At 52.1% G+C, this 24,767-nt stretch overlaps 9 protein-coding genes across 11 annotated transcripts; 5 read left to right on the top strand and 4 right to left on the bottom strand.

Moving 5' to 3' along the window:
• Positions 1–406: 406 nt before the first annotated feature.
• PV07_03205 lies at positions 407–3,473 on the top strand. 2 transcript variants are annotated; one of them, XM_016389884.1, is made up of 4 exons: positions 407–1,172; positions 1,288–1,807; positions 2,197–2,327; positions 2,418–3,473. In XM_016389884.1, the coding sequence occupies exons 3-4, from the start codon at positions 2,248–2,250 to the stop codon at positions 3,379–3,381; spliced, it is 1,044 nt and encodes a 347-aa protein (XP_016251786.1). In that variant the 5' UTR covers positions 407–1,172; positions 1,288–1,807; positions 2,197–2,247; the 3' UTR covers positions 3,382–3,473. The 2 variants fall into 2 exon arrangements, with proteins under 2 accessions (XP_016251786.1, XP_016251785.1); XM_016389883.1 differs by having other exon boundaries at positions 1,288–2,327.
• Positions 3,474–3,840: 367 nt separating this feature from the next.
• Positions 3,841–5,116, top strand: PV07_03204 (uncharacterized protein). The gene is made up of 3 exons (XM_016389882.1): positions 3,841–4,122; positions 4,196–4,503; positions 4,564–5,116. The coding sequence occupies exons 2-3, from the start codon at positions 4,255–4,257 to the stop codon at positions 4,624–4,626; spliced, it is 312 nt and encodes a 103-aa protein (XP_016251784.1). The 5' UTR covers positions 3,841–4,122; positions 4,196–4,254; the 3' UTR covers positions 4,627–5,116.
• Positions 5,117–5,735: 619 nt separating this feature from the next.
• PV07_03203 (uncharacterized protein) lies at positions 5,736–8,079 on the top strand (the record flags this gene model as incomplete). Its single annotated transcript, XM_016389881.1, has 3 exons — positions 5,736–6,572; positions 6,646–7,060; positions 7,145–8,079. The coding sequence occupies 3 exons, from the start codon at positions 5,736–5,738 to the stop codon at positions 8,077–8,079; spliced, it is 2,187 nt and encodes a 728-aa protein (XP_016251783.1).
• A 472-nt stretch (positions 8,080–8,551) lies between these two features.
• Positions 8,552–10,882, bottom strand: PV07_03202 (tubulin beta chain). The gene is made up of 8 exons (XM_016389880.1): positions 10,719–10,882; positions 10,593–10,616; positions 10,508–10,533; positions 10,417–10,458; positions 10,308–10,362; positions 10,121–10,253; positions 9,737–10,059; positions 8,552–9,689 (listed from the first exon to the last, which is right to left on the bottom strand). The coding sequence occupies exons 1-8, from the start codon at positions 10,728–10,730 to the stop codon at positions 8,958–8,960; spliced, it is 1,347 nt and encodes a 448-aa protein (XP_016251782.1). The 5' UTR covers positions 10,731–10,882; the 3' UTR covers positions 8,552–8,957.
• Positions 10,883–11,190: 308 nt separating this feature from the next.
• Positions 11,191–13,005, bottom strand: PV07_03201 (delta-1-pyrroline-5-carboxylate dehydrogenase, mitochondrial; the record flags this gene model as incomplete). Its single annotated transcript, XM_016389879.1, has 2 exons — positions 11,191–11,351; positions 11,406–13,005. The coding sequence occupies 2 exons, from the start codon at positions 13,003–13,005 to the stop codon at positions 11,191–11,193; spliced, it is 1,761 nt and encodes a 586-aa protein (XP_016251781.1).
• A 400-nt stretch (positions 13,006–13,405) lies between these two features.
• PV07_03200 (uncharacterized protein) lies at positions 13,406–14,701 on the bottom strand (the record flags this gene model as incomplete). The annotated part of the gene is made up of 1 exon (XM_016389878.1): positions 13,406–14,701. One exon carries the CDS (start codon positions 14,699–14,701, stop codon positions 13,406–13,408), a length of 1,296 nt encoding a protein of 431 aa, XP_016251780.1.
• An 838-nt stretch (positions 14,702–15,539) lies between these two features.
• On the bottom strand, positions 15,540–18,151 carry PV07_03199 (uncharacterized protein). Its single transcript, XM_016389877.1, has 2 exons — positions 15,955–18,151; positions 15,540–15,899 (listed from the first exon to the last, which is right to left on the bottom strand). The coding sequence occupies exons 1-2, from the start codon at positions 17,978–17,980 to the stop codon at positions 15,835–15,837; spliced, it is 2,091 nt and encodes a 696-aa protein (XP_016251779.1). The 5' UTR covers positions 17,981–18,151; the 3' UTR covers positions 15,540–15,834.
• A 719-nt stretch (positions 18,152–18,870) lies between these two features.
• On the top strand, positions 18,871–19,978 carry PV07_03198 (uncharacterized protein). The gene has a single exon (XM_016389876.1). The coding sequence runs from the start codon at positions 19,042–19,044 to the stop codon at positions 19,618–19,620; it is 579 nt and encodes a 192-aa protein (XP_016251778.1). The 5' UTR covers positions 18,871–19,041; the 3' UTR covers positions 19,621–19,978.
• A 1,207-nt stretch (positions 19,979–21,185) lies between these two features.
• PV07_03197 lies at positions 21,186–24,731 on the top strand. 2 transcript variants are annotated; one of them, XM_016389875.1, is made up of 4 exons: positions 21,186–21,329; positions 21,383–21,473; positions 21,576–23,874; positions 23,930–24,731. In XM_016389875.1, exons 1-4 carry the CDS (start codon positions 21,285–21,287, stop codon positions 24,432–24,434), a joined length of 2,940 nt encoding a protein of 979 aa, XP_016251777.1. In that variant the 5' UTR covers positions 21,186–21,284; the 3' UTR covers positions 24,435–24,731. The 2 variants fall into 2 exon arrangements, with proteins under 2 accessions (XP_016251777.1, XP_016251776.1); XM_016389874.1 differs by having other exon boundaries at positions 21,383–23,874.
• Positions 24,732–24,767: the final 36 nt, after the last annotated feature.

Genomic DNA, 24,767 nt, shown 5'->3' with positions numbered 1-24,767 from the left:
CCTTGTGCTGGCGTTGCCATGCCTCCTCTTTCCTTGACCGCCACATCAGACTTTAACGGTGACTGACGGAGCGCACAATTGACTTCGTCTCCAAGAGAAGGGAAAAGTGACGCTGGGCACATGGGACGACAGGGACCACCAATGGCTGCACCTGGACGAGAGATCCTTGCAACTCCCGTGCTCCCATCTCAAGCCCATGTCGTGCCTTGTCCAAACCCTAAAAACTTGCCCGTGAGCAGCTTGCCCTGCTCCAGCTAGTCTCCAGGCTTCCTCCACACTGTCCACAGGGGGTCAATCCATGGCTAACGCGCTATTGCCGGTCAGGTCAAGCCGGCGACCAGGGCCGCACGCGCTTGATGCGCTGGCACGATGCAGCTTCTCCCAGATCGCCGGCTCTCAGCCTCTCGTCTACTACTCGTCTGCTGCTGACCTCTCATCTTTGTGCCATTGTTCAATCACCTTTCCACTTGCCAGCTCCAACAAGCTCGACGGCAATGGTTTCGTTCATTTCATTTGCTCCTGCTGCTGCCCAGAACATCGTCGTCATGGCATGGTGATCGTTGGGGCCCTACCCCGTCCTACGCTACTGCTCCGGCGTGCAGCTGCTCACAGTCACTACGGTTCTGTCTTGTGTTTGACTAACTAGGTCCATCCGACTCCATACCTGCATCCTGCATCTGCAACCTTCTGCACCGGTACTGCACTCATTCGTCCCGTTTGCAATTGTCCACTGTCGGAATCTCCCCTCGTGTGCATTTCCCTTGCTCCCAGCCCGGCAATCTGCGTCTGTGGCCAGCACCTACATCGTCAATCAGTTGTCCACCCGATCTGTTCCAAACTTTTGGATTGGCCCCCTAAGGAAAGAGAAGACGGGGAAAGGGGCTTTGCTGATTTGAGTCGGATCAACCCACTGGAAAAGCTGCAGCTGCACAAGATCGAGCAGTCCTTGCATGCACCGCTTGAACACCCACTGCGCAGGAAGACCAGAGGCTCTTTTCCTTCCGTGTCCGTCCAACACCATGCGTGAGACCAGAACAAGCGGTACCCGACAGCCTCATTTCCAGACAAAAGCCCTGCGGCCGCAATTGCAACCTTCAACACTACCTGTCCCAGATTCATTGGCTCGAATAATAAGGGTGCTGGGCGAATAGGCGGTTTTGCGCCAGTGTGCTGTACGTAGGCGCTCCAATCCCAAGCTGCTGTGGCTCTGCATCTTCCTCCAGGAACGTTGCATGGACGTCATGGCCGACTCGGTTTCGGTCTCAGCGAGCTGACATCTGGCCTCAGAAACCCAATCTCGGCAGCACCACACCAGCACAGCCTTTTGCACAGCTGTCCATCCGCTATTACGAGTTCTTTTTCCTTCTTCACCTGTACATTTTTGTAACAACAGCGCTTTTCCCGTCAAGATTTTACCCTAATCACACTGGCTTTCGCCTCGAACGTTTCCACCTCTTTTCTTTCTGCTATTTGTACCAACAGTCGATACCCACAGAAAGAAACCCGTCGCTCAATAGACAAGAAGCGAAAGTCACTCGTTTATCCACACGCTCGCTCTTCTGGTCGCACTCCGACACGCATCTCGATAATCAAAGACGACGTCAAAAGTCAGTTTATTTGAGAAACGGCCGGCTGTCTCAACGTACTTTTCTCCGACCTTGTTAAAGCAAATTCTCCGAATCGTCCGACTCCAAAATAGGTGAACCAAGGCTCCGACAGCCTTGTTCACCCTTTAACAAAATACCCCTAACTTGCTGAGGCGGGCATTTGTTGCAAGCGCCTTTGCGTTGAAGCCGGGCGGCTAGAGGTAAATTGCACTTTTCGCTTGTTTCACAAACCCACGTTCTCCGTCGAAACACTCCCTTCCACAATTCCTTTTGTGTCCGTTGAATCTACCATTACCTCGATTCTACGGACAACCATCAAGTTCCTATTCGCCGGGAGAGGGCAGGATTCTCTCCAGCTATTCGCTCAGGCCCTCACAATCACAATCATCCAAAGTTCTTTGCTCTGGTTGACGGATCCTGGCGGTTGCTTCAAACATAACCTGCCAGCTGGCACCACGACTCCTAGGTCAAAGAAAAAATGGATACAGATGGGATCAAGACCGATGACTCTTCAGAGTCGGCACAACCCACGAGAGCACGCAAACGATGGAAAGAAGGTTACGTGGAACTGACATATCTGTCTCGACAGTGGCAGCCGTCCAGCAAGGACCAACCGGATCCTCCCTTGTACTCGATTTGGATGGCCTCCTCGGAAGTGGATCAAAAGTTTCTGGGTTATTTTGCAAAAGTTACTACTACGGAGAATAATTATCTTTCCAGGTAAGCCCCTTGTCAGTGCCGGGATCAGAGTAGCATAGATGCAAGGACCTTTCCGGGCCCGGTTATTGCTGACACAGATATGATCAATAGTTTCCTGTTCCGCGTTCTCGGTCTTTCCGTGATTCTCGCTGAGAAACTTCTGCGCGCGCGCCGCGCAAAACGCCTCGACCCTGTTCGGGATCCAAAAGCCCGCCACTTAATTCATCACATCTTATGGCTTGCCCGCGAAGGGCTCGTTATGGTGGAACAATATGTGCTCCCTATGGTTGGTCACTACGTGGAACTCAAGGTGTTGAGTTACAAACTCAAAGCCAGCTTCTACCATATTTTTGTACTGTTTCATAATGAGCCGCCAGTGAATGACCGCATCAATCGCAGAAGGAGCACCGGCGGTGGGGTTGCGACTTACACTTTGTTTCCGGAGCCTTTGAGTCCGAGGGAGTCGAGGGAGGGGAGAGAAAGGCCGAGCAGACAGGCCACAGTCAGGTCTCCCACGGAAAGCGGGAGAAGGAGATCACCAGCTATCAGTCTTGGAGGACCTGTGGGCGGCGGTGTGGGAATTACAGCAACAACACGAACTCCGCCCGGGCTACCCCTTCCTGCAACCTATCCGTACTACGCCAATGGTAACAACAATGGCGACGGCAATGGTAACGGCACAGCAACTTTCCTCCTCCTTTTACAAGATTATACTCCTTACGCAACCCAAGCATTTCGCGAAGCCGACGAACTCGCCGAGCGCCTCCTTCCTGGATCCCATCCAGTCCGCCTGTCCGTCAAAGTCGAATACGTCGCCTACGTCTACGATTGTCTGCACGAAGCCGAGGCATCGCGGAAGATGGCGAGGATGGCGATTAGGCACGTGTACGAAGCGCAGGAGGGCATGGATGATGATTCGTTTCAGGATGCGGCCGAGATGGTGGGAATACTGGGGCGGATGATGAAGAGAGGACTGGGGGGAGGAGGAAGCAGCGGCAGTCAGATGCAGGGACAAAACGTTGGCGGCGGAGCAAGTGGAAGGAGAGATGTCCAGCAGCCCTCGACGTGGGTGTAGATCCTGCCCAGAGTGTGCGCTTGATCAAGATGTGCTAGCCGCTTGGATATTCTTGAAATCCTGCGCTTGGTTGGTGACTGAACAAATACGAACCAATTTCTTTCAATGCCCACGGTGCTTTGTGTAGTATTACGTTGCGATTATTTCTCCGTCAAAGTTACAACATCTTTGCTATTGGGCATCAAGGCGTTTCTGGCGGCTTCAGTCAGGGGGAGATGAAGACCAGGTGAGAACAGAGTGAGCTGAGACTGGCTGAGAACGACAGCAGTCCTCGTAGTACATATGCGTGTAGGGTATCTTATGCTTACTTCGCTGTGTTTGTGGTAGTGTTTGTGGTAAATATATGGTATCTTATCACTACTCCAACAAGCAGAGCCTTGTTCCCAGCAAACCACAAGTTCCACATGAGGATTTGCGTGGGGCTTTGATTATTATTTGGTGGCGAACCCTTGATCGAACTTCACTTCAGCTTCGTGTAGCGACTGCCACGGGATTGGACGACGGGGAACAAAGACGCACTGCGTACATTTGCTATTTGCCATCAGCCCTTCTCGCCCTGCGCGACTTCTCTACATATTAATTCCGACCGCAAGACTCGCTCTCTTCTTTTCTTTTGTCCACTCTCCTCCTCTTCAAACACCATCACTGCTCGCTCTACACTCTTCCCTTCTTCTCTACACGACCCGCACCGGCATTCATCCCGCCGATCACCAAAGAGACTCGTTGGAGATCAGCGACCAGGTTCGTTCCAGCGCTCCCTCTCCCCCTCCTTGTGAAACGCGACAGTCGCTAACTCCGGTACGCGCTTCACCAGGCTATTGCCACCGTTCTCACTTCCCTATCTTCACTCAACATCTTCCCACACACTACAAAATGTCAGAAGCCGGGCAAGGGTCACCAAACGGCGTCGCTGGCGATGCGCCTCCTACTGCCGCCGCGAACAACGAGCATCTGAATATTAAGGTGACGGATGGCAACAACGAAGTCTTCTTCAAGATCAAGCGAAGCACCAAGTTGGAGAAGCTCATGCGAGCATTCTGTGAAAGACAGGGCAAAGATCCAAAGGCAGCAAGATTTTTATTCGACGGTCAAAAAGTGCAAGCAGGAGATACACCTGAACAGGTGAGTGAATCGGTCTAGGGAAGAGCCCAGGAACCCGACCCCGCTGACAAAGATGCGCAGCTCGAAATGCAAGATGGTGATTCGATTGAGGTTCATCAAGAGCAGATTGGCGGTTCGGCATAACGGATGGTGATACGCCTCGATCTTGACATGATGAAGAGATGACATCGGGCTGGCGGCCTCAATTTGTTACATGGATATCTTCTGGGCATGGCAGACGGAAGACTTACGTGCTCTCTTACCAATGGTGCTGACAACAACCTTGACGACGAGGTGACGATGGGGAGATGTAGCGACGGCGAGGAGGGCACTAAAGCTTTCTTTATCTGATGGGTGGAAGATGCCCGGTTATCAGGACGACATGTAGATGCCTCTTTCTCAGCAGCTACTTGAGAATTGCGTCTCATCCCCGGCCAAAAGGATCAGCCGCCCAGGACTACGTAGCTGAAGGTGGTGGTGGCTTTAACTCAAGGCTTACGGTTCAAATATTCAATTGCTTGTTCACGGTAGTTCCATGGCTTTTGTAACATTCCAGAGCGATCAGGTGTGACTGAGTTTGACCATTTCTCACGACATGAGGTTGGGCCTTGTTCTCCCTAGGGCGTAGGCTGTGGGTGTTGCTGCGTGACCCACCAGCGGTATTCGAAGTTCTTCTCTCCACCAGCTCACCATCACTTGTCATCACTCTGTCCATCCCCTGATTACAGTTGCAGCAGCACTTCAACAGCACTGCCGTTTGTCCAAGAAGACATTCCTATGTCGTCGATCACCACTCCGCAGCGATTGCCTTGGGCTCTCACAGCTCGTCTGCCCGATTCCTCTCCATGAACGCCAGGGGTTTATCGGTCGACAATGCGCAGAACCATGCAGCGCCGCAGCCTCACTCGATGAGCCGTTAAGAACCTCTCTGGGGATGGGGACCAATGAATGGAAAGCCACCTTGAGGCTGTGCGTGGAGGTCGTAGCTGCACTTAGCCTGCCGTTGACGGCTTCGCTGCGGGCGTTTCCTGCAGGGCAAACAGAACCTCTCCAATCCCATCTTCCAGCGTCTCTCCTTCTTGTGGTCCTTCACCAACCTCCTGCTTCGATTGAGAGACAATCCCAAAAGATCCAGCTTCTGTCCAAAACTCAAGCGTCGGACGGCTCCTCATGTCATCGCAGCCCTACAAGCTATTTGGTTCTTTGATCGATTCTCGCTTGCCGCCTGCTCAAACCTGAACTTACCACCCAGCATGTCATCCACATCTGGCCGCGAGCTGGCAATGACCCAGCTCTTCAGCAACTCTGGCAGCCTTGACTGGGTGGCACTCAGCCGCATGCAATACTCTGCCTCAGTTGCCGTCCTTGGTCGTCCGGCCGGCGCAGGCATCGACAGCCTTACAGCCGCCTTTGGACAAGCAATGTGCTCAGCAATCCCCCTCGGGGTGCATGGAGAAAAGGTCCTCCAGGATGCAATGAACCGGCTGACGTATTGCCCCTCTTCCGGCGAGCTCATATGGTTTGGCGTTGGCGTGCGGCATGTTCTTCGAGATCTTGTTCAGACTGCACAAGGCTCAGCTCTCGTGGCTCTCTGTGCTGCTCTTTGCGAGGGATGCACCACAGGCGTCTCCGGCCTCGTTCTCTACGAGGTCTCTAAGCTGCTTGAAGCACCTGGGGAACTTCGACCCTCGTTTTCACAGTGGCGCGCTCTTACAACGGTTGCTGCCGGCGTCTTCAGTCACACTGGTCTGGGCCTTCATATCAATCAGTTCATGATGCTTAGTGGACTGGCCCAAGGTGTTGACAATGGGGCCGGCCATCCGACTGATCTTGCCAGAGTCATCCTAGCTCTCGGGAGGCTCGTACAAGGCAGCTACGAGACCATATACGTCCAGGGCGGAATTGCATGCAGTTGGATCGCTGCTTGGGCGGTATTTATACTGGGTCTCCGTGTAAAGGTGCTTTCGAGCGAAGGACAGCTCATCTTCGCCACTCACGGTGGGGGCGCGGCTGGGTCTCAGATCGTTATTACCTTTCAGAGACCCGAGACCTTCGAGACTGCTGTCCAATGTACCGGTCACACCATTACGGTACGCTCTGAAGGTGTATTCCTCGATGAATGCTTCCAAAAGAACTCTTCAGTTTTGGACTTTCACTTCTCAGGGGGGTAGAGTGAAATTGAGCTCCATGCTTCGAGACACTTTTGGTGGCGAGATCGCAGAGCTTTTGAACGGCTCCACGCCTTCGACTTGCATGGAGGGTCGACTATCGACGTTGCATTGTTTGAGCAGCACTAATACGTCCTGGGACCCCTCGACTGAGGCTCGAACTCTTTTTGCGAAGGTCATCGCCTCCGGGACCGCCCTGATCCTAGGAACCACGACTATCTACCATTGTTTTAATGATCACGTGGGCTTTCTATCATGGTTGACGAACACCATGACAGAGTTGAAACCCCTGATGTCCCTTATGATCGATTTTTCACGCGGTCATATATCGAACCTTCAAGTCGACCAAGGCTACGACAAGTACATATCCGCCGTCGAGGAGCTCACCGGGATTTGTCCATGCGATGGATGTAGGTGGGTAAAATTTGGTCGTACAACCAAGGACGGACTCTTTTGCTTGGTTCGCATCGCGCGGACTATGCTCAAAATATCAGGTCTTCTCCCACAGCTGATCCTGGATACGCCATTACACCCAACTTATAAAGGAATCATGGGCTTCTACCTTGCTATGTCTGACTCCGAGTTCCGGGGTTACACTTATCTTTCAGACACTGCGAGGAATATGCATGTCTTCAAGGTCCGTGATCTGGCACTGGTGAACAAGTTGCCTGAATGCTCTGCGCTCTTTGGAAGTAACATTTCACTTCCAGCTAACAACACGGAGCTCTGTGCTTTCAGCGACGGGGCCATGTTCTATTACGTGGAAACATTGAGGGAGCCGACTGATCGCATCGAACATGCTACCCGCATACATGTCGGAGCTGGTTCCATCCAGTGCGGCTCCAAGCTGTACAACTTTGTATCCGGCCGGATCCCGATTGAAGCTGTTCACCGGTACCCGGCACATCATGTCACTCGCAACGGCCCCATAGATCTTCTCAATCAAGATACGACTTCGCCAGAACTCGCCCTCCAGGCAATGGTTCGCAAAAGCATTGGGAGCCTTGCATTCTGGTATAGAGTCTCGTGCAGACAAGGGAAGATGACCTTTTCGCCCTCTCGACTGGTGGAAAAGCTGGCGGAAGCCCGTGCCTACCTGTTGCCGCTCGACAACCCCTACTCCGGCCCGGAAGGGAGGTCAATCCTGGACGGCAAAGAATGCGTAATGGTGCACGGTGAAGGTCGTGCGCCCCCCCTCCATGAAAATGAAGTTATTCTCCGTCCCCTGCGATCTAATCTGCTTGGACGCTGCGTTGTCATTGCGAGCTCCGAGGGTCAATATATTGCCCTGGTAAAGAATGACGACGAATTTGCTGGTTTCAAGAGATTCTGGCTGTCAAGAATAAAAGAGAATGACTCCCGGCTGCGCGCCATTGATAGGGATCCTGCGTTTCACCCAAGTTGGCGTGGTTTAGAACTGATTTCTTAGCGCATGAGTGTACTTTGGATACGAAGACTCCAGACGGTTTCGAAGGGGAAGCATGAAGGTCCGACCTGGCAAAACGAGCAGGTCATACACGAGGTGCATAGGGGTGCCAATACTCTATCGAAAACTGGGTTCTCGACTGTCTACAGAGATTCTGTCCCAGTCTACAAGAACGCAGCATTGAGCCAGCCGCACGTCTTCGCCGTCGTGTTCTTGGGCTTTTAACCCGACCACCGTTTCAATACGAGGCCGCCCTCTCCCCTTCGCCTACCTTTCGAAGTGGACGAGTGAAGAGGAACGCGACCTGGTATGTCGGACGACAGGCATCAAGACATCAAGACATCAAGACATCAAGGTACCTCGTACGAGGTACAGTATAGCCGATCCACTACGTTCCTAGGTACCTACATGCGATGCCTACGCATTCTCGATACAGGTTTAGCAAATGCTTGACCATCTCACTCCTATAGTACCTAGGGACGAAGGGGTAGCCTAGCCAGTTCTCTGCGACTACACGGGATATGAAGATGGACATCGTCATTCAGCTGGATGTGTCAGCCATGGAAACACTGATAGACAGTGAAAGTGCTTCATTTCAATTCACTACCATGTTCGCCACGCTTGCTTGCTATGGATGGAAGGCTGGAGTGAGCTTAGTCGATGTCTGAATATTCTGCATCCTGCCCTGCATCGCATCGCCCTGGAAAATCAATGAAAATTTGGTGCTGATCGATGGATTCCAAACAAAACCAATCAATGGTCCTGTCCTTCTAAGTTGTTCACACTACTGCAACCACGCCATCGACATCCTGTGTGGTCTTCAGATGTACACTGACAAGAGACAACCCCCAGCTCGTCGTGCAGGAAAACTCAGTCTTCGTTTAAGCCTCCTCTTCCAAAGGCGCTTCCTCCTCACCATACTCCTCTTCGCCCTCGGAGATGCTGGCATCTTGGTATTGTTGATACTCCGAGACGAGATCATTCATATTGGACTCGGCCTCGGTGAATTCCATCTCATCCATACCCTCGCCAGTATACCAATGCAAGAAAGCCTTGCGCCGGAACATAGCAGTGAACTGATCGCCCACACGCTTGAAGAGTTCTTGGATAGAGGTAGAGTTGCCGACGAAGGTGGATGACATCTTCAGGCCTCGTGGGGGGATCGAGCAAAGAGCGGTTTGCACGTTGTTAGGGATCCACTCAACAAAGTAGCTGTTGTTCTTGTTCTGAACATTACGCATCTGGTCCTCGACCTCCTTCATGCTGACCTTGCCGCGGAAGATGGCAGAGCAAGTCAGATATCGGCCGTTTCGGAAGTCGGAAGCAGCCATCATGTTCTTAGGATCGAACATCTGCTGTGTCAGTTCGGGAACACTGACGGCGCGGAAGGAGTAGGCGTTGCGGCTGGTAAGCGGAGCAAAGCCGACCATGAAGAAGTGAAGTCGAGGGAATGGGACCATGTTGACGGCCAATTTTCTTAGGTCAGAGTTGAGTTGACCAGGGAATCGCAGGCAGGTGGTGACACCGGACATGACTGCCGAGACGAGATGGTTCAAGTCGCCGTATGAGGGGTTGGACAGCTTGAGTGTGCGCATGCAGATGTCGTAGAGAGCCTGAACAAGTTAGGATACAGTTCCCAACGATCAGACATTTACCGTACCTCGTTGTCAATGCAGAAGGTCTCATCAGAGTTCTCAACCAATTGGTGGACGGACAGAGTAGCATTGTACGGCTCGACCACAGTATCGGAAACCTTCGGGGATGGGACGACGGAGAAAGTGGCCATCATTCGGTCGGGGAACTCTTCTCGAATCTTGGAGATCAACAATGTACCCATACCGGCACCGGTACCACCACCAAGGGAGTGGGTGATCTGGAATCCCTGGAGGCAGTCACAGCTCTCGGCTTCACGTCGGACGACATCGAGAACTTGGTCCACAAGTTCCGCGCCCTCAGTGTAGTGACCCTTGGCCCAGTTGTTTCCTGCAAAGATGTGTTATTGGTGTGATCATTCTCCTGCTGGGTAGCCGCTATATCTTCTTACCAGCACCGCTCTGGCCAAAAACAAAGTTATCAGGACGGAAGAGTTGACCGAAAGGGCCAGCTCGGACAGCGTCCATAGTACCCGGCTCGAGATCAACGAGGACAGCACGGGGGACATATTTGTTTCCAGAAGCCTGTATGGACGTCAGCAGATGGATCAAGTCAAAAAGGTTACAGGGGTGATATACCTCATTGAAGTAGACATTCATGCGCTCCAGTTGGAGATCCGAGGTGCCATTGTAACTGGGTGTATGGTCAACTCCATGATCAAGATAATCGGATTAGGTAAAGACATACACTCCAGAGCCATCAAGGCCGTGCTCGCCGGAGATGATCTGCCTGGAAGCCTTGTTAGATTTGAAGTCGTCGCGTGTGGGAGGCAGCGTACCAGAAGGCAGCACCGATTTGGTTGCCCTGGGAAATTTTATCAGCCTTCAAGGAAACACAGATGATTTTGGGTCAAGAGCTCTTACACATTGGCCGGTCTGCAAGTGAACCTATTCGTGATGGACATGTCAGTCTCCAAGCTGTTAAGGAAGGGAGGATGGTGGGGTGCAAGAACAGGGGTAAACAGGGTTTGAGACGCGTAGCAAACTCACAATTTCACGCATGGTGTCGGAGGACTGAGAATGATGAAGGAGATATGGACAGGTTTCGAGATGAAGAGAAAGATGGAAGAGCTACTCCAAGGAACGATCTCTCCAGAAGATGGTAAGGTGGTAAGGTGCAGTTGTGGACGACGAGACAGAATTGAAGGCCGCAGGTCAACAAACTCGAAGTTTGGGCAGTGGAGCGCCAAGCATCCACCGCGATAGGCACAAGGTCAGGCGGTGAAGAAGGCGCTAGCCGTTGGCAACGCCTTTCCCTTTTTAGCCATTCGGCAATACACAGGACGCGCCGCTGACACCAACACCAGCCTCACCGCGATATGTCCTGTCTGTAGCGGTGTCGATATTTCATCATTACACTATGCTTTTTGTCTACCTGGGGCAATGTCCTCTCATTGTTAATGCAGCCATGACATACTTGATGCCGGGTATCAAAGATATAAGCCTTCACTTCTGCGTCCGACTACACTTCGTTGGAAGGATATTCCACCTTGGAAGTTGGCAGTGTCTCCTCCTTCATCGACCGCATACTGACAAACCGCGACAAGATTGCTGCGGATCCGGCCTTGTCATTTGTACCTGAAGCTCGTGCACCTCCAAATGGTTGTTGGCCAACAACGGCACCTGTTTTCTAAGTCAGAACGTCGCAGACAACAGCTCGTCAAATCAAGCACGTACCTGTACTCTTGCAGTTGATGTAGTAGTTGCCTGCCGCGTTTCTCAAAGCCTCCTCAGCATACCTTATCGCCGCCCGATCTTGAGCAAACACCGCCCCCGTCAGACCATACTCCGACGTACTGTCTACAAGCTTGCAAGCCTTTTCGAAAGAATCCGGCGCCGCGTCATCGTAGACATAGACTGTCAGGATCGGCCCAAAGAACTCGGTGCTGAGGTTTCGGTGACCGGGATCTTTAGAGAGGTAAATGGTAGGGTGCACGAACCATCCCTTCGAGCTGTCGTATTTGCCACCAGTAAGAAGCTCCAAAGAGCTATCGTTCTTTGCAGCATCGATCACACCAGACAGCTTCTTGAAGCTTGCCTCGTGAATGACCGGGCCGATGAAGTTTCCAAAGTCTTCTGGAGGTCCAACTTTGAGCTTCTCAGTCTCCTCGACAAGCTTGGTTTTGAACTCGGGCCATATCGACGACGGCACATATAGTCTGGAGCAAGCACTGCATTTCTGCCCTTGGTACTCGAACGCACCCCTGATTGTTTGCACCACTGCATTGGTGATATCGGCACTGTTGTGGACCAGATGGAAGTTCTTCCCGCCCGTTTCTCCAACAATTCTGGGGTAGCCTTTGTACCTCCCCTCGGCAATGCCCTGTCCAATCTGGCCATATAGCTTTCGGAAGACAGCCGTGGATCCTGTGTAGTGTAGCGCTGCAAACTGCTTGTGACTGAGGACGGCCTTGGTAACCTCCTCAGCGTCACCGGGCACGAACTGGATGACACCAGCAGGGAGTCCGGCCTCTATGAGGATCTGATGCACCAAGTAATTCGACGCGATGGCCGATGGACTGGGTTTCCAGATTACCACATTGCCCATCAAGGCTGGAGCACCAGGCAGGTTCCCTCCAATGGCCGTGAAGTTGAACGGAGAAATAGCATAGACAAAGCCCTCAAGTGGTCTGTACTCGACCCTGTTCCACACCCCCGGAGAGTTATAGGGCGGCTGCTGCGCATACAGCTCCTCCGCGTATCGTACATTGAAACGCAGAAAGTCAATCAGCTCCGCGGCCGCATCGATCTCTGCCTGCCATGCATTCTTTCCCTGCCCCAGCATTGTTGCAGCCATCAGTTCGTATCTGTATTTTGTGCTGATCAGATCAGCGGCCTTGAGGAAGATGGCAGCTCGGTCGGCAAAGGGTAAAGACTCCCAGGCGGGTTTTGCGGCGAGGGCACCTTCGATGGCGTTGTTGACATCGTCGGTGGAGGCATTGGAGTATTTGGCGACGGAGGTCGCGTGGGAGGAGGGGCTGTTTTGTGTGAGGATGGAGGACGTCTTCACGGCTCTGCCAGAGACAACGAGAGGGATCTCAAGAGGCGCCTTCTCCTGTAGAGCTGCCACTGCAGAGGCTAGAGCTTCCCGAGAAGGACCTCCCTTCTCATAATGCTTGTTCGGCTCGTTGGTAATGGTCGGCAGCCGGAAAGCTGCGAGGGTCGACATTGTGACGTGAGTTGAACGAAGACCGTGGAGGGATCGGGTGGTCGGAGCAGTACCAGAAAGTAGAGAAGGGCGAGGGAATGAGAAGACTGCTTTAATTGAACCAGACATTTCTACGAGAAGGCAAGAAGCCACCTGACGAAACTGAATTTACTCCTCCTCTCCTCACAAACCACAACAAGCGCCCCACGTCGAGTTTTTGAGATCAAATGCATGCTCCCCTCTGGCTATCGTCGGTTGGTGGCGGGGTTTACGGTGGGTGGTTAGGCATGGAGATGCCCGTCAGGGCGACAGGGACCGCTGATAGGCGTGTGTTGGGCGTTTCTCTATTGGCGGGAGCTTCGCAGTTGTGCTGGAAATGGGGTAGGAGGCTGAAGAAAAAGTGTCTTGCGAAGCCTTGCGCAGCAAATTCAGCGAGAGTCACAGGGCGCAGTGGCACTGAACATCCGTGGAGGTCACATTGGTATCGAACACCGATTAATCTCTCTGGCCTCTATGACGCACGCGCATTTCAAGCTCGACGGACTGCAAACGGACAACCGCCTGTCCTCTCCTTCTTCAGTCTCTCCCTGGTCATCGCCATTTCTTTCGATCCCTTGCCGACGAACACAGATGGCCCCGTGCTGTTGATTTCGAAGCCTTCAGGATACGTGCCTGGGTCTCCTGGACGGGGAATCCCAAGCAGCAGATGAACTATTGCCCCGGGACCCCATCGATTCCACAAAGTGGGCTTGACATAAACAGGTGCTGTGTCCCACGCAACATAGTATCTTCTGCCCTTGGCATCAGGTTCTTTGGTCATTATCTGCTTGGCCATGAATGTGGGTTTGGGTAAAGCAAGATATCTCAGGAAGAAACGTCTCAACTCCATGAAGCCGTTGAAGAATGATCGGTATGATGCTGGTGCCTCTTCGAACATGATGGCTTCCCTCAGCCTATCGTCCAAGGGAGCGCTCACAACCTTGCTAAGGACATCCTTCATGAAGGGAGGGTACATGCTCAGCAGCAACTGTCGGGTCTGGACTGCCGTGTCGTAGTTCTTTTGGTGAGGTACCATGCAGGCCTTCTCATATTGCTTGGCCCAGGTATCCAGCTCCCGGTAGAAGTGCAGCCCGTCTTTCCATCCCGTCGAGTACGACGGAAGTTTCTCGAAAGAGATTTCCATCCCATCGCCCATAGCTTTGTGGAAAACGCCCATGGCGCAAATTTCCAGGTCGGTGAGTTGCCTCCACTCGTACTTGTTGATCCATTCCACAGGCTGGTTGAGAAATAGCGACAGTGTATACAGCATATCGTCATTGCTGATTTTGCCCTGTTTGATGTAGTGCCCGTGCAAGTAATTCAATCTGGCGTAACCCTCAATGCATCTGTCGCTTTCAGGTTCGCCACCGTACATGTCGCCAAGCAACACCCCAGTGTCGGCATATCGCTTGGGCACATTCTTCTCCGCCGAGAGTTGGGTTGTCTTGACCAAGAGCTCGCTGATGGTGGGAATGCCGTACGTGCGGAAAAGAGCAAACTGCAGCCCCTTCTCAAACAAGGACGGGAATTCCAGGTCGCTCACAGACTTGAGAATATCATGGGCTTCCTTGACGGTCATTCCCTCATAGGATGGATATTCAGGCGTGCCATATTTGTACTTGGCCTGGAGGGCCTTTAGTCGGCGGAACCGAAGTGCTGAGCAGAGGAAAGGATAGGCCACAATCGCCGGAAGCAGGTAGTAGGACCAAACCCACGAGAAGCCTGAGAGTCTGTGCGTGGAAATCGACGCCAGCTTTGAGAACGACTCGTTCGAGAAGGTCGACATGGTGGAAAAATGCCCCTGTCCCTCTGCAGCTCGATTACCGAAGCTGACCAACAACGGCGCCAGGCAGGTAATAAGTGTTCCCAGAAGAAGCGACTAAGGGTGACCCCCTCTTGAACGATCTGCGCTACAGACAACGGGAGAATGGGGAAAAGAAAAAAACAGGAAACACTCGCGATAGCAGGAGGTCGAACATCAAATGAACAGTGAAACGACTGTCAGCAACATTAAATATATTTCGAGTGTCAGCTGGGACCTTCTCGGTTAGCACCGCCAGGCGCCTGCGACGTGTTGATATCGGCTTCTTTTTCGACCAAGACCGCAGCAGAGCCCAATCCACAAACGCAACTCGGTACTCGCGCATTACTTCTGTTTCCATCCACTATTGTGACTTTCCCCATTGGTCCATTGCAACAACGTTGCATATCTCACTCATGGTGTGGCTTTTATCAGCCGTGTCTTGTATTGCGTGTCTGCAATCCCTCCCGCGTCTCACCGATTTCCTACTTCAGACGACTCCAGCCCACATGGCATCCATCAAGTACCGCGCCACGGATCCGTGTTGGGAAGTCTGCATAAGAGATACAAGGTTATGCAAAAAGAACACAAGAGGCTGAGAGGGTCAGGAGATATGTACTTCCTCGTCAATTTAGCGATGCGAGTGCGCCCGCAGCCGAGTCAGCCATAACGACGTCGATATCAAGTGCCATCGAGGACGGCTTGAAATCCTCCCGGGTTGGTAGCCTCGAAAAGTGAGCCTCCACGTACAACTCAAGTCAGCCGAGTCACTACAGAGTACCTCGTACTTGTACTCGGTACTGAGTGTTAGAATCAATGGGGTCTCGTGCGACTTCGAGAGGCATGTCAATACCCGTGTTACGCTCTTCCATTCTTCCTTGGTGTCTGTACCCGGTTGCCGGTACATAGCCCACTTTGTTCGATTAGTTGATCTACGTCCCCCAGTCTTCTCTAGAGTATCCATCGCTTGCGGTGACCTCTTTGTAACCCAATATGCTTCTAGCCAATGATCAGTCATGTAATGCAACTCCTGCATTCTCACACAGATATCCGACATCCCGCATCAGGTTCTCTACAGACGCCGTGCGAAACATGTACAAATGTGCAGCCTCCCCTTTCTATTCCATCTTTGCTGTTCCGTTTGCTATTGCAATTGCGCGAGCGGCTGCTTCTTCGAAAGAATCTGTGACGGTGGTTATTATCAAGGTCTGCTTTCGCACAAAACAGCGTCCACTTACCAAATGCATCGAGATTGAGACCGCTTTCCCGGATGAGCTTCTGTCCCTCGGCCTCCCTGGTTCCTCGAATACGGACGACCACGGGGACCTGAAGATCCAAGTCTTTAAAGGCCAACAGGATCCCCCGGGCAATCATGTCGCCCAGTGTCAATCCTCCAAAGATGTTGACGAATATGCACTTGACTCGAGGGTCTGATGTCACAATCCTGAAGCCGGCCTTGATGGTATCGGAGGTGGCTTTCCCGCCAGTGTCCATAAAGTTCGCTGGATGTCCACCTCGAGCCACCAGTGCATCAACCGTGTTCATGGCTAGTCCTGCGCCGTTCACAATTGTTCCTAACGTGCCCTCTCCCGCCAACTTCACGTAGATCATGCCCTCTTTCTCAGCCTCGACTTCTTCACGGACCTCGCTTTCAATGTCTCGCAGGGCATGGACGTCTGCCTGTCGCCCTGAGCTCCTGAACGCTGCATCGTCGAAGCCAAACTTGGCGCCTTGAACTTGGAGCCCCCCTTCGTTGTCGATCACGATTTTCGTCTGTAGTACAAAGGCTTCTTTGGACATGAAGATATCGACCAGCTCGGCGATGAGTTTACCCAGGGAATCCTGACCCTTCCCAGATACACCCAAATGGGCCGATACAGTCTGAAGCATTGCATCTGAAGTCGCTTCGTCTGTCCCATAAGCAAACGGGAACTTTTTGGACTTGGCGAACGCTTGCGAAGGATCTGTGGTTGGTGATGCGATGATGCAAGGCTGTCGTGCTTCCCGATCAATGGAGATGGCAATGAATTTCTCCTGGAGGCCTGTGGGACTGTCGACGGTGGGTATTCTCCTCTGCTTCAACATGTCAAAGGCTTGCGAAGGTTTGATGTACAGATTACGCCGTTGCTGGGGATGGGTCCTCGTATCAATCAGTCTAGGCCGCCTTCGCATTGTATGGTAGCCTCTCTTCTGCGATGCAGTCGAGGGTCCTATTCTGCTGGTTGAGCCTGATTTGGACCGCTCAGCAAGTAGCTTCTTCATGCCCTCTCCCAATTTCTCCGGGTGGTCAACGACTTTCACTCCAACGTCTTCCAGGATTTTGATTTTTTGTGCCGCAGTTGCTTCACCGGGAGCAGCCCAGGCTCCTGCATGACCCATGATCCGCCCAGGCGGAGCCTCGACGCCTCCTATGACCGACATGAAGGGCTTGGGATTTGCAGTCCGCCGTTGATATTCTTTGATCCACTCTGCAGCCCTTAACTCAGCGCTTCCCCCAATTTCCCCGATCATGATGATGCCCTCGGTCTTCTCATCCTCGACCAGGACCTGGAAAGCTTCAGTGAAAGTCGTTCCTGCAAGCACATCACCGCCCATGCTGATTGCGTATGTCTGTCCCAATCCCGCTCGTGTCGTAGAAGCGACAGCTTCGTAGCTCAATGTGCCCGATTTGGCGATTATGCCGACGTTGCCTTCAGTAAAGAATGGTAGAGGCTGGAACCCTAAGCGACAGCGGCCGTGGACATTGATGATTCCGGGACAGTTTGCGCCAACCAACCTCGTCTTTGACTGTGTTCGTAGCATTTGGTGTATCCTCAAGATGTCGTGCACGGGTATGTGTTCGGCAACCGCTACAATGAGGGGGATTTCGTTCTCGATGGCTTCCTCCATGGCCGTAACGGTTCCATTTCCAGGGACGTAGATGGCGCTGGCGTCGGGCTTGAGCTTCTCCACGGCGGCCCTGACGGTAGGAAGAACTGGTAGACCCAGATGCTCACCCTCCACCCCGGGTTTGACCCCACCAACGATGTTTGTACCAAACTCCAGTGATTCTTTGGCGTTCATCGTGGCTTGCCGTCCAGTGAAGCCCTGATAGAGCACGCGAGTATGCTTGCCAATCTTGAGGTTGTTGATCGTGTCGGCATAGCTCCACCGTCGAGAAGACGTCGAGAACGGGGCGACATTTCCACATGTACCATGTTTGTATAGGACAGACCACGAGGCTTTCTGGGATCTTAATCCCCTCGGCAAAATGATTCTGGTCATCCCACGAACGCACGCTGAATGTATGCGGAAGAAGAAAAAGACACCAATGGTTCAAACCAAATACTTTCACAGATACCACAATTTCGGAGCTCCAAAGTCGTTAATTGACTAGGCAAAGATCAATAACGAAGCTCGACAACACCCAAGGTCCTGATATTGGGTGAGGGGAATATATACAAAGATTGGAGAAGGGCTCGTGTCCAGTCGCTCGGCACGGTAAAAGTGAGACTTCGGGTACCATCAGTGAGGCGGGTGAAAGACTTCCGAGGTCGGAGAGGGCGCCATTGAGGAGGACGCACAGGTATCGAGACGCACTTCAGGATGGCGCGGGTGTTTGCGGCCTGGTTTCCGAGACGCTAGCGAATTTTCGAGAGAGGGAGCTGTGATGGGCGAGATTGGGTGGGTGTCCCAGGTCCGAAGCACCGCCGACTCGGGGATGGTGCTCGAACGAGGTAAGGGCTGATACGGCGACGCGAAAGGCCCTGGCATTTCGCCATTGAGATACCAGAGGGGGGGAAATAATATCAGCCGCCTCGAGATTGGGGGAATAATGAGAGACTTCACAGGGGGTGGTTAGACCAGCTTGAGTGCGGAGTTTGCAGTCCGATGGTGCCTGGACCCATGCAAAGCGTACGACCCCCCCTCCAGTCCGCTGAGTTCTTGGTCCTCGGCCCTGATTGCACTTTTTTCCTCCCCCCCCCTTACGACCCTGCAGGAGCACCCTCTACGGAAATGCGGGGATGGTCTTACAGGGTTGCAACGGCCCCATGTGTGCCCCCAGCTTAAGCACAACGTATCTGTCTAGGCGACCCCAACCGCCAAATGCCGCTTAACTTTCACCTGCACCTGCGATTCGTCATTCCACTTGCCTTGACACGAGATGTCTGAGGAACGGAGCTCATTGCGGAGCACCCAGTTCGTTGAGGACATCGAGTATCTTATGACATCGCTTGAGAGATGATCTGATCCTCTCGTTCCTGGAACGTTGCGCTATATCCTTGCTCCTGACTATTTGTTTGCTCGTGTGCGCCCCTCCCCTGGAAGTCTTCTCTTGGATAAGCATGTCGGGCCAAACATCAATACAATCCAAGCTGCCAGATCTACACATTAACCTCCCTCCTAACCCCCAGCCTACACCCTCCATGAAGACGGAAGAAGTGATTGAATCTTGGGAAGATGATGATCCTTCTTCCCCTCTCGGAGATGACTGCAATACTCGCACACCTGTCGAAGGAATGAGCCTCTCTCTGAAGCAGTCCGAGTCCGCAGATCCTGCATTGCGTCCACCACCTCCTACCCCAATAGCTCCAGGCAATGGTGCGCAGTACATAGACTGGTCGCCTGCCCAGGTCCTTGGAGGAGGCCGTCCAAGTACCAGGCCATATACGCATTCCGGAGCGTCCACACCGCAAACCGACTCTGATTGGGAACGACGAAGGCCAGAGAAGACGACAGCCACCGCTAGTCGAATGATAGCTGCTGGGTTAGGGATGAAGGCTCCCAAGAAGAACGAAGAACAAAAGCAGTACGATCGAGCGGTCAGGGAACAGGAGATGAAAAGAAGAAATAAGGAGAAGGAGGAGAGAGAGCGTGAAAAAGAAGATGATGAAAAGGCCAAAGCTGCTGTTTGGGAGGATTGAGGTCAACAGACTGTCAATCGATCCGATGGGATCAAGGGGAGAATCTGAATGTTCCGTGGTTACAGGAATGTACTACAAATTTGACGGTTTCTCCTGCTGTGTCGCTATATGGTTTGTTGGTAAGATATGCTGCTGCTCTCTGCCGAAAAAAGGCGAGAGATCCATCTTCTGTATCCCAATGAGGAGTCACATTCATCTGCGTGAAAATGAGACATATCATACTGCTAGGCTTAGGCCCGCTGCTGGGAGAGCAAGTCTGCCTCTGGGGTTGGTGATTTGAACAGAACCTCCATCTCCATACGTACTTGTAGTATGCTGTTAGATCTCCACTGTCATGCAGATAACATGTTCGTTCTCAACACAAGAAGAAAAAGAAGACGGGTAAATTGGGTTTGAATCGCGCGACATATGTTTCGCAGAAATGGATCGAGGTCGAAGATGGAGTACCTGAGTACCTCGTACGTGTAGTGTACCTGAGACGTAAGTTGATGGCGTGGACTTTGTGGACTGTAGTCGCACTATGACGCACTTCGGTTGCAAGAAAATGTCCAGATCTCAAGTCCTTGGTATCTGCTGATGTACATGGTAGGCAAGAGAACCATTTATCCTTGAACAAGGTTAGCTCGAGCCTCTCATATATCAATTTTCTTCTTATCGTCTCTCGACTTGCTCGCGATCTTCTAATTTGAATGCTTCGATAGCGAGGACATCACAATGGTAGGATACTCTTGGGAAACCAGAGGTTTGTCCGATGCTTATTGCTAATAGTCGTACAGGGCCGCCTTGAAGACGACTTGAAGACAGATCCCCCCTGCCACCCCAGAGCGGTGAGTGAGTCTTTATGAGCCTTGCGAGTACTGTTAGCGCTGATTCTGTGTCGATGCAGTGTGCAATCCAAGGTGTGTTGCGCACCCGCTTTGCCGAACATCTATGAAACCTGACACTCATCCCAAATAGATTGCCTGCAGAAAAACAACTACAAAGAGGAAAAATGCCAATCAGCAATAGATGCCTTGTACGAATGTTGCAATGCATTCTATAAGGACCAAGGAGATGATGCCAGCACAACCTCATGCCCGAAGCCCAAGCTGCTGAGGCTGAAGATGGAGCAGCGAGGCCAGAAGTGAGATTCAAAATTTGTTTGCCACGATATACCCTTTTGCCAGGGAGCACGTAAATAGCTATCAGAACAGACGTCGGGGGATGTCGCAGAAGGTTATTGAATAGGAAGGTGAATGTAGCAACTCGATTTTTTCTACCTGAACCATCAGTCCCGTTTGTGAGGTCTGGTCAGCTGAACAGCGAATGCCGGAAGATACTCTGAGGCAGTCGTGAGCACGCAAGAGACCCCGTAGGATCTGAACAAACATTGAGTGTCCGCTCCGAGACTCTAATGACTACCTGGTTGACATTGATGGAGGAAAAGGAAAGGAAAGGAAGAGGAAGAAATGAATTTCGAATGGCCACTTTCAAAAACTTCACTAATGGACTATTTGGGTTTAGCTCCTCGACGTAAACTGCCGCGTCGCGTGTGAAAGGCCAACGAAAGCGAGAGGCTTGGACATCCAAAAGTTGTTTGGCCTTCTGGAGGCAGCCTCCAATGTGCCAGGTCGAGATCCCTTTTATTGTGAGAACTTTTGACACATCGCAGTCGGCCTCTATAAATGGCGCCTATCACAAGATCTTCCGTCCATGGAAGGCAGTCCCAGGTAAGTCATCGACGCAGCTTCCGCAGGTACATTTTGCTGAACCCAATGCGCAGCTGGACAACCACGAGACCTTCGAAGAGTCACATATACCTGATGAAGACCAAGAGATGGACGACCAAGACGAAGAAGTGCCGGCTCACGAAGGTGCGACGAACAAAAACAAGTTTCTTATTACTTCGCAAAACATCATGGACTCCCCCAGTTTCGAGACGCAGTCAGGAGCCAACATGCTAATCGACACTTTAGATACCCGGTCACCCTTCAGATCTTCAGCGCAGGAAATGCTTCGCCCTCTTCAAGATACCGCCGATCGAGTGAGCAGGCAAGTCGAGGAGTTTGCAAAAGCTCTAGACAGATTTGTTTCTCATCGAGACGTCGCCGACAACTCTCTCTGGGAAGATGCCTTGGTACTGCTAGAACGATACAGCAAGATTGCGGACATCCGAAAATCAAAGACGCCTGCGGAGGAATTGGTCGGAGATCTGGAAAAGATACAGCTCGAATCAGATTTGTGGATTTTGGTTAGGAACCTACTATACTGCAAATCTCCAGTCTCCCTCAATGATGCGCAGATTGCCCAAGAATCGAGGTTGGGTGGACTACATCGCTATTCTACCAACGTCGAACTCTGGACTGCATTCCTTGACTCTGATGCTGCGGCACAGGAGTACGAAAACATCCTGGCGTGGTTACAAGAAAGAGCTGCCGAGACGTCCCCTCCCATTGAAGACAGCACGCGCAGTCTAGCCGAGAAATCAGAACGTGGGGATGGCATTTGGAGTGCTGGACCTATCTTCACACAGACTGCAGTTAAGCAGCAGAAACGGACCCGAGTATGGTCAATCCCGTTGGAACCTTCAAACCCTGGATTAAACCGGACCCACGTTCGCAAGGTCGACCAGAAACCCCTCGTCGCTCAGCTAGATCCTGACGCCCCAACCAGGGAGTCGGCTGTACTTCAAGAACAGGATGAGTTCCACGACCAGGCAGCCTGGCAGACATACTGGGAAATGCTCCGCAGAGGATACCCTAATAGCCAGATTCAATCGTGGTTCGCGGAACGAAAAGAAGTCTGGAGATATACAACCCTTTGCGGATGTGGTCCACATGCTGATCAAATGATCAACTCCCCCTGGCTGCGTATTCTGAATTTTGCCTCAAATTCTGAATGGTTAGAGCGCTGTGAGGCACTGGCTCAAAATCCCGTCATCCAAGATCAATTTCAGAAGGCCACTTACGGGGTCCTCTGCGGTGATGTTGGGGCTTCCCGGTCTGCATGTAGGTCGATTGATGACAACCTTTTCTCCATTTTCAATTCCCTCCTTATCCGGCGATATCGAATCTATCTTCAAGCCTACAGAAAGAGATTGACGGACACGGCCGCCACTGAGTACCGACCCCCGCCACCATCAACCGCCGAGATCCAGCAATATGTCGCCCTTGCTCAGTCAAATCCAACGACGAGGGATGAATCTCACCAGCCGCACAAGCTGCTGGAACTAACCATTATGTCGAAGGACTTTAACCACTTCTTTGTGAACATGGGCAGGGCTGCCGCCAGCGTCGCACATACCACAGGCCAAGGATCACATCTCATGACCAGAGGCCAAAACGAAGGAACTGAAGTTGCCATGTTGAATGCTCAGGACCAAGACAGTGTCCGTATGATTGCGCATCTTCAATTGGTATTACGCTCTCTAGGCTTATTACAACCTTCGTACGCGGAACACGAATACGAACTCGAAAACAACATCGCCGCCTATATCGGATTGTTAGAAAACTGGGGCAAATGGCTTCTGATTCCTCTTTACGCGTCCAAGCTATCCAAGAAGAGAAGCTATCATGTTCTGGGAGCTATTTTGATCAACGTCACAGATCGCCGCGAAAGAGATCTACAAGTAAAGCTGATGAAGCAATACAGCATCAATGTCTCGGAAGTCACCTACGGGCTTTTCTCTCTCGCCAATTACTCGGATCTCCAGAAACTTCGAAAGTATAAACATGGTCCGATATCTGCCCGAGTCACAGTTATGGGTGGTTCAGGCAAATTAGCACAGCACAAGGTTCGGCCTAGCTTGATGACTGGCGAGGTCACTGAGGCAGATGAGAAGGCTGTCAGGAGCGTGGAGTGGATTCGATACGTTGATGCTGAAAACTGGGGAGCAGCTGCGTGGTCTGTTGCAGTGCTCTACAAAGTCTTCTTGGTCGAAGGAAGATTCATCGCCATGCGTCAACTACTTGATCGTGTTCGTCTCTCAGATATGTCACTCGCAGCCTTGGCGATGAACCTCTGTTTTGCGGACGCAGATCCACCGGCAGGCACTGTTGAAAGCGAGGTAGAGGAGTTGGATGAAGATCAAGTGACTCCCATGAGCAGCCCGACGAGGAAGAGAAAGGCAGCTAACTCAGACCATCCTTTGACGAGAGCCGGGACCGATCGACAAACGCTGGCGTTGAAATCACTGATCTGGAAACACCTGGAACAACTTGTGGCTGCCATTGATGCCTTGGACGTCTTTCAGGAAGTAGCAGATAGTCTCGAACAGTGAGTTGCCCTGTCCCTGGATTGTCCCTGACCGAAGCTGATAAGAATGATACAGACACCGAACCAACCCGTCAGTTGCGCGAAATTACAAGCGCGAGCTGAAGCGCGCTCTTGAGGAAGTTCGACAGGCTATGCTACCACTATTCGACAACGATTTTCTTTGCCAGCCTCAAGATGAAATGGAGGCTGTGGTCCTGAACGATATACGCAACCACTACATCCCCGAGTGTATTCTCGCGTACAATAGCGCGTTATGGTTTGCAGGTCACTTCACTTCTCGTGCATGGCTCGTTGAATGCATGACCCTGGCCCAGGTGGTTGCGGAGACTCCCATGCTAACCAACGCCTTTGTGGAAAGCGGAAGAATGAAGGAACTGGTGCGTGCCTTTGCGGTTGACAGCCAGGCTCTCCTACAAGCAACAGAGCAAGGTGCTGCTGGTGGCGCTGGTGGCAGTGCGAACCGGGCGAAGAAGATCAAGACGGACAAAGGAAATGCGGATATCTGGAAGGTGTCCTGGAAAGAACAGAATGGGCCACTGGATTTCGAGGCAATGGATTGAGCACAGTGCGAGATGAGCGCCCTATGTACGAGTACGCGGCGTTTACCATAAAAACCTTAGGATGATGGGCGATGGAGAATATCGTCTTGGATCGAGGGAACAAAGGCTTGGTTACGAAGCACAGCGGGATGTCTCTCATGGGAGCATCTGTTTGTATGACTGTCACCTGGGAACTGTCTTGTTCATTGTCAACAGCTCTCGCTGAAATTTAAAACCCCCTATCCTCTAGTATGGCTGATTGTCTGAGGCTGATGGATCAAGCGCTCAAGTTGTTATTGACAGGAGTCGAAATTTCCCCACTTTCGTATTCCACCGGTTTAGTAGTAGAATCGG

This window comes from Cladophialophora immunda (genome assembly GCF_000835495.1).
Source record: "Cladophialophora immunda strain CBS 83496 unplaced genomic scaffold supercont1.2, whole genome shotgun sequence".
NCBI classification, from domain to species: Eukaryota; Fungi; Ascomycota; class Eurotiomycetes; order Chaetothyriales; family Herpotrichiellaceae; genus Cladophialophora; species Cladophialophora immunda.
The sequence above is the reverse complement of the archived record's forward strand: the minus strand, read 5'-3'. Positions and strand labels throughout refer to the sequence as shown.

Excerpts from the sequence above, each read along its gene's own strand:
- PV07_03202 (XM_016389880.1), bottom strand. Across the intron at positions 10,254-10,307 it reads TGAATGTCTACTTCAATGAG|GCTTCTGGAAACAAATATGT; the intron begins GTATATCACCCC and ends ACGTCCATACAG. Across the intron at positions 10,060-10,120 it reads TTTTGGCCAGAGCGGTGCTG|GAAACAACTGGGCCAAGGGT; the intron begins GTAAGAAGATAT and ends ACATCTTTGCAG.
- PV07_03198 (XM_016389876.1), top strand. The coding sequence starts at position 19,042 with ATGTCGGGCCAAACATCAATACAATCCAAGCTGCCAGATCTACACATT.
- PV07_03205 (XM_016389883.1), top strand. The coding sequence starts at position 2,086 with ATGGATACAGATGGGATCAAGACCGATGACTCTTCAGAGTCGGCACAA. Across the intron at positions 2,328-2,417 it reads GAGAATAATTATCTTTCCAG|TTTCCTGTTCCGCGTTCTCG; the intron begins GTAAGCCCCTTG and ends TATGATCAATAG.
- PV07_03204 (XM_016389882.1), top strand. The coding sequence starts at position 4,255 with ATGTCAGAAGCCGGGCAAGGGTCACCAAACGGCGTCGCTGGCGATGCG. Across the intron at positions 4,504-4,563 it reads CAGGAGATACACCTGAACAG|CTCGAAATGCAAGATGGTGA; the intron begins GTGAGTGAATCG and ends AAAGATGCGCAG.
- PV07_03199 (XM_016389877.1), bottom strand. The coding sequence starts at position 17,980 with ATGACCAGAATCATTTTGCCGAGGGGATTAAGATCCCAGAAAGCCTCG. Across the intron at positions 15,900-15,954 it reads TCTCAATCTCGATGCATTTG|ATTCTTTCGAAGAAGCAGCC; the intron begins GTAAGTGGACGC and ends CCACCGTCACAG.
- PV07_03197 (XM_016389874.1), top strand. The coding sequence starts at position 21,285 with ATGGCGCCTATCACAAGATCTTCCGTCCATGGAAGGCAGTCCCAG. Across the intron at positions 21,330-21,382 it reads TCCATGGAAGGCAGTCCCAG|CTGGACAACCACGAGACCTT; the intron begins GTAAGTCATCGA and ends CCCAATGCGCAG. Across the intron at positions 23,875-23,929 it reads GTAGCAGATAGTCTCGAACA|ACACCGAACCAACCCGTCAG; the intron begins GTGAGTTGCCCT and ends AGAATGATACAG.